Below are 7,221 nucleotides of genomic sequence, written 5' to 3' on the forward strand. Positions count from 1 at the left end.
TTTTTTTAAACTATAAGTATATTTATGAAGAACACAAACATTGTTTTCTTTTTTAAGAAATGGATTGTTATAGGAAAGTGTTAGAGATAGTTTCTTAAATAAGTTTATATTTAATTACTATTTTTTATGAAGAATATTTAGTATCTTTTGTATAAAACTTTTATATTACTATTTTTTTATGAAGAATATTTAGTATCTTTTGTATAGAACTTTTATAATTTTTTTGAAATACCTCATTATATATGCTATTGTGATTTTGAAACTAACTTATTTTCATGAAACCTTAGTTTTAGCTTTATTTTTTCTATATATAAATTCATGAACCAATGATATGAAACCTTAGTTTTAGATTGTTTTTATATATAAAATTATGAACCAATGACACAAATACTTCTAATTTTTTTTGGTGCATTTTAGCAAATATGTGTATATTTATAAAGAACAAAGAAGTATACATTTTGGGAAATGGATGGGTATAGGAAAGTGTTGGAGAGTGTTTCTTTACTTATATTCTTAGTTATTCTCAGATGTTATGGTGTGGTGTTAATTTGATTTATATATATATATATATATATATATAAGAATTTAGTAAAAAAAAATTCTTAATGAAATTAGATGACACTAGTATAAATCAATTTTATTTAGAGAGAGCCAAGAGGGATCAAATATCTTGAGGTGAAAACTTTTTTAGAGTATAAAATTTGAACAAAATGTTTGCACCTAGACAATTTTGATCCTCTTGGGAAGAGAGAGAGAGTGTACCTCTAATTTTTCATTGTTTATGTTGCATTTTCGAATGTATAAAATGGATCAAAATTTACTTGAGCATAAAGTAGTGAGACTGTTTAAAATGTTTTAACTCTATTTTTTTCTTTTTCAATTTCTTTATATAATGTACATATAGTTCTTTTTTAACTTTCTAACTACTTTATTTCTCTATAAGGTTGATATAAGATTACGTTATTTCATATGGACATTGAAATATTTTATGTATGGTTGAGAGTGAGAGTGAAATAATTTTACCACTTCTCCTTAGTATAGAGATTAAGACTGAGATTATTGATGTTTTATAATACTTTTAATTAAACAAACTAGACATGTATATTCTTTTTTGTTTTTTATTATATATTTTATTTATGGTTGAGAGTGAGTGAAATATTTTTACTTCTCCTTAGTATGTTTACTGAGAGAGAGTGAGATTATTGATGCTTTATAATACTTTTAATTAAGAAAACCAAACATGTATATTCATTTTTATTTTATTATTATATATTTTATCTATGGTTGAGAGTGAGTGAAATATTTTTACTTCTCTTTAGCATGTCCACTCAAAATGAGATTATTAATGTTTTATAATACTTTTAACTAAACAAACCAAACATGTATATCCATGTATATATATATATATATATATATATATATATATATATATATATATATATATATCTTTTACTGAATTGTAAAATAAACTTTTCTATTCAATTAAAAAATATATATTATTTAATTTTTTATTTTTTATTTTTAAATATAAAAATAAAAATAAAATAATGTACAAAATTTTACCCATAAATAAAAGAGAAAAGTAATAAACATGAAAAGAACTGTGACAAAAACAAAAATTCCATGTAATGGTTGTTAAAATAGATGGGTATTTTTTGGATAACTAAAGTGAGTAAATGCCTGGAAGCGTAGTCCGCATTGATTTAATGGGAAAACTAAAGACCTAATTCTTTTCTTTTCTTTTTGACAAATTCGGTTGCTATTATAAATCTGAAAAAAAGAGGGAGACTGAGCTCCTGAAATACATGCTAAGGTACCAAGAAGATCTAGGGAAGAAGGAGTTACAACTTAAGCAAAATTCCTCCTTAATCCTGCCTTTTGGGCTTCTAAAAACCAAATACCAAAGGTAAATCCTAAAAAACTGCAGTAATAAATAACATCATTTACAAAGCATATCAATCTATATTACTGTGCCTGATGTGACGAGCAATGGATTCTTCAGGTTTGTTGTTGGCGCCGACTTGCTTCAAGCTTGACGAACTTGTTGAAGCTGCGTTTTTCTTTTCTACTGTTCCTTTTCTGCTGTTCCTTTTGTGTTGTTCCTTTTCTGCTATTCCATTTTTTCTGATGTTCCTTTTCTGTTGTTCCTTCAGGAAAAAGGAACAACAGAAACCAAAGGTGTTGTTCCTTTAGATCAGCAGAAGAAAAAACCAATGGGAGGAAAGCTCTGGAAGACCTGAGGACAAAATGAGAAGGGGAAGAGAGGAGTGTGAATAAATAAGATGGGAGGTGCAGAGGATTAAGCAGGGAGGAGGAGTCACGGGAGGGAGACAGCGAGTGCGGAATAGGAGTCATGAAATGAGATAAGCCGACGGGTTTCATGTTTGCAAAAGAGGGGAATGTATTTTCTGAAAGAAGGCAGATCATCGAGCAGATAGAGTCTTGGACATGGATCATGAGGATCTTGAACCAGTTCCAAGTGTCAGGGATTTCTGATTTGGGGGCTTGGAAAGAACAGAGGAGGTTCGATGTCATGGTAGATATTGATGAGATTCCTCATTATTGCAACGTAGGCTACCCAGTGGTCTATTGCATGCCCTGTTGGCAAGAAGGTCAGCATCCTTATTGAATGTACGAAGGATGTGACGGAAGGTCAGAGTGATGAAAGACTGGCTCAAATTTTTGCACATGCTGATGGACTGATGGAGAAGGATGTTGGGCGAATCTTTGTTTTGAACCATGAGGCCAATAACAGCTGCTGAATCTCCAAAGATGTGAGTTGTGTCTATACCGAGCTTGCTGAGCTGAATGAGGCCTTGATACAGGGCTAAAGCCTCAGCCCTATTGTTAGAAAGGTGCCCGAGCCCCCATTCATATGAGACCATACAATCTCCATTGGCATTGCAAATCACTCCACCTGCTCCAGCAATCCCAGGATTCGATTTTGAGGCACCGTCGAAAAAGAGGTAATAAGTGTTGTAGTTTTTAAGCCATGTAGCAAATTCTTCCTCCTTAAGACGGATTTTCCAACTGTAATACATTTTACTTTGCCTGCTGCTGGTGGTGGCCTCAACCTAATTACTATTATTTCTGTTCAGTATATAGCCAATGAAAATTCGCTCTTCCACATTAAGATTAGTGATGTCCATGCTTCTGCAGTTTTTGACTGAAATAGTTTCCAAAGCAAGACTCCTTGCTTTGTTGCATAGATTCCTAGTGATTGTTTCCTTGTCCTTAAAAACTTTACGGTTTTTGGCGAGCTAGATAGACCATAAAATAGTGAGGGGTAGGGCATCCTAGAGCCTTTTTACTGTGTTGTGTTTTCTTTGTTTCCAAGGGTAATTTTTCCTCCATTGTTGAATAACCTCTCCTACGAAGTCCTGATCACTCCAAGGGATGTGATTGTTATGGGATATACTTCTCTAGCAAACTTTAGCAAAAGGGCAGGCAATAAAAAGATGTTGTATAGATTCTTTGTCAGATTGACAGTTAGGACAATGTGAAGGACCAATAATACCCCGCTTCTGAAGGTTATCAGCAGTGAGTATTTTCCCTTTCAGAAGGGTCCACAGAAAGAATTTAATTTTGGGTAGAGCTTCAGATTTCCAAACCATTTTCCAACGGTTCCAAGTGGTCATGGGGTAATGGTTGTTGTAAATGTACTGGTGAGCAAATTGAATGGTATACTTTGAGCCTGACAGGTCCCAGCGAAAGCCATCAGGTTCATTATTTTTAATTGGAGCTATACTGTGCAAATGATATTGAAGAGCTTGAATACTGGCCATGAGATGAACAGGAATGGTTGGGAATGTCCATCCTGACCATAAATTGGAGTGGTTGTCCCACAGAGAGATCTGGTCTAGGTGGTGAATTCCTATACTATTAAAATAGGTGAGAATGGGAATGACTCCAGCATGGCTGTTTAATGGTTGCCTGCCCATTATTTTGTCTGATCCAATATTGATATTAGCACCTCCTTTGGGAACTTTGGAGATATTCTGGATCATGAGAGGAATTTCTTTTTTACATAGACGCCAAATTTTGGAAGAGTCTCTGATAGGGATATCCTGATCAAGGAGTTGCTGCCTTGGGAAATTTAGGTATTTGACCTCCAACACTCGTTTCCACCAAGCCGAGAGACCAGTGATAAGCCTCCAGACAATCTTGCCTCCAAAGGAAAGGTTAAGAAATTTGGGGGATCTAATCCCAAGACCACCTCTGTCTTGAGATTGGATGACCTACTTCCAGCTAACTAAATTGAATTTCTTTTTTGTCATTTTTCCCTCCTTGCCAGAGGAATTGGCGAAGGATGACTTCCATTTTGTAGTGGAAAGAGGCTGGAGCTTGAAGAAGAGAAAATTGATATAGAGGTAGGGAGGAGATACCTGATTTGAGAAGGATGAGGTGGCCAGCTGGGTTGAGCCAGATGGAACCCCAACGCTGCACCTTTCTCTTCATCTTGTCAATAACTATGTCCCAAACTTCAGCCTTCAAGGGACCTATACTTATTGGCAGGCCCAGGTAAGTGAAATGTGACCATTCATAATTGCAGGAGACCCCAAGGATAGTGGCTATGCTGTGCAAAACTTATGTTGAAGTGTTCCATCCATAAATACAACTTTTCCGCTGATTGACTTGACCACCCGAATACCTCATGTATTTGTCCAGTAGAAACTTAAATCGCCTGGCTATTATCGTGGATGCTCCTCCAAGTAAAAGGGTGTCATCAACGAATTGAGAGTGGTTAATGTTCTTTACACCATTCCCAAATTTTATTCCAGCGATGAGACCAACTCTCCGCTTGAAGTCCAGCGCTTTGCCAAAGGATTCAGCCATCAGAATGAAGAGGTAAGGTGAAAGAGGGCAACGTTGCCTAAGACCCCGCGAAGATTGAAAAGCAGTTCTAGGTCATCCATTAACAAGAGGAGAGATCCAGGGCCCAGAGATGCAAGCTTTGATGAGATTTAAAAAGGCTGCATCAAATCCCATCTTTTTTAAAACATCTAAAATATAGGTGTGCCTTACTCTATCAAAGGCGTTGGCTAAATCAAGTTTAAGGACAAATCCTTTCTCATTCCTAATTTGGCTTGAATGAACAACTTCTTGGACGAGGAGGATAGAGTCTGTAATTTGTCTATTGGCCAAAAAATCCCCTTGGTTTTCAGAAATGAGAGAAGGGAGAAAGGATTTGAGGTGAGAAGCAAGAATTTTTGTTAGAATCTTGTAGGACAAGTTGCAAAGGGAGATGGGACGGAATCGACTAAAAGAAGAAGGTCAATTTTCTTTGGGAATGAGGGCTAAATGAGTGGCATTGGTGTAACCACCGATTTTGGATTTCCGCTGGACCCATTTGAGCATTTTAATCAAATCTCTTTTTATAATTCCCTAGAAAGTGCGATAAAAGCAAATGGGGAAGCCATCAGGTCCTAGTGTTTTATCCAGCTGAAGTGCCCATATGGTTTTTCTAACTTCCTCCTCATCAATTTCCTTATTCAAGGTATCATTCATTTCATTGTTGATGCTTTTGGGAAGGAATTGTAGCAAGTCATCGTAATCCTCTTCATCTATTGTTTCAGTTAGAAGGTCCTAATAGTGGTTGGTAGCAGCCTGTCTAATGGCTTCTTGGGTGGTTTGAAGGTTACCTTCAGCGTCAAAGATTGAGCTGATGGTATTGCTTACTCTCTGCACAGTAGTCTGTTTGTGAAAGAAAGCTGTATTTTGGTCCCCTCCTTACAGCCAGAGTTGCCTCGATTTAGTCCTCCATTTAGATTCCTCCTCTATGTTTACACGGAAAAGATGAGAATATAGTTCGCTTTCTAGCATTTTGATCTTTTGGGTGAGGCCCTGCTCTTCTATTTCCTTTTGGACACTGTTTAGTGTATTTTTGATCTCCTTTTTTATCCTTTCAGGCTCCTTATAACTAATTTTCGCCCATTCTTTTATCGCATGTTTGGTGTTTCTAAGCTTGGATTCCCAAATGAATCCGGGAGATCCTTCTACATGCCGCCTCCACGATTTCTCCACAATATCTTTAACTGTTGTAATACCATTCCAAAGTGGGCTGTACTTAAACGGGATAGGTCCAAGAGGGCAATGCTTTTCCAGATTAAGAGAAATTGGATAATGGTCGAAAGCTGAACAGGGAATAATATCAGCGTACCCAGCAATGAAGGAAGAGAGAAGCATGACGTTAATGAGAATTTTGTCTAGTCTCTCCATTATGTTGCCTGTACCTAGCCTGCGGTTGCTCCAAGTGTATCTCCTATTTTTTGGAATGATATCAACTAGATCGTGGTCATGCATAATATCTTCTAGCTGAGTTCTGAAAGGATCCGGGGAGAAAATACCTCCTCTTTTCTCATTAGCATGGAGAACAAGATTTAGATCTCCTCCTAATATGACATTGGTATTCTCCTCTTCATTCATGCTGACTTTGATTTCCTCCCAATAACACTCCTTATCCTTGAAGTGGTTAGGCGCATAAATGTTGTATATAACTAGAATCTGCTGATCTTCTTCGTTGTCTAACACTGTTTGGATCCAATGCTGGTTAATAATTTTTGACTTATAATTCCAAATGTTTTGATTCCAGATTGTAGCGATTCCTCCAGAATCTCCCCTGGATTCACTGATGCTTCCATTGTACTGATTGTTCTGTTCAATGATTTTAGTCATATCCTACAGGCTTTGCTTTGTTTCCTATAACAAAAATATCCCTGGTTTTTCACAATAAATAAGATCTTTCAGGGCTGCAACTTTGGAGGGGTTCCCTATACCCCTACAATTCCAAGATAGGATTTTCATCATTGGGAGAGTGGTGTGTGGAGAGGTGCTCGCCCCCCTTGATCCTTGTGAGTTTTCTCCTTATCATTCTGTCCTAAGATGTAAGATTCAATAGGGCTTTGAGTGCCCATTGCTATGTCCTTTTGGGCATTCTCATCTCGGTGTTGTTTTGCAGATTTTATGCCTGGGCCAGGTTGCTTAAGAGAGTTGCTAGAGGCTCCATGGTCTTTGGATGAGCTCTTAGTGAGTCTGGAGGGGGGGTTCAAGGGAAGATTGGGAAGGGATAACCAGAGGAGGGGAAGGATCAAAGGCAGCTGAATGAATCGTGGGAAGATGTGAGGGATCCAAGGGTGGAGCATCGGATAAAATCGAGAAGGGATTGGAGGTAGAAGGGGGAAAGGGAGGGGAGAGAGAAGGAAGGGAGGATGAGGAGGGACG

The 7,221-nt window shown here is 37.1% G+C and overlaps 1 protein-coding gene across 1 annotated transcript; it reads right to left on the bottom strand.

Annotated features, from left to right (window-relative positions):
• Positions 1-5,730: 5,730 nt before the first annotated feature.
• On the bottom strand, positions 5,731-6,675 carry LOC149261495 (uncharacterized). The gene has a single exon (XM_089369446.1). It carries the CDS (start codon positions 6,673-6,675, stop codon positions 5,731-5,733), a length of 945 nt encoding a protein of 314 aa, XP_089225572.1.
• Positions 6,676-7,221: the final 546 nt, after the last annotated feature.

The sequence above is a fragment of the Pinus tabuliformis genome, chromosome 6 (genome assembly GCF_031772625.1).
Source record: "Pinus tabuliformis cultivar Carrire ecotype Pingquan chromosome 6, CPIR1, whole genome shotgun sequence".
Lineage (NCBI taxonomy): Eukaryota > Viridiplantae > Streptophyta > Pinopsida > Pinales > Pinaceae > Pinus > Pinus tabuliformis.

Excerpts from the sequence above, each read along its gene's own strand:
- LOC149261495 (XM_089369446.1), bottom strand. The coding sequence starts at position 6,675 with ATGACTAAAATCATTGAACAGAACAATCAGTACAATGGAAGCATCAGT.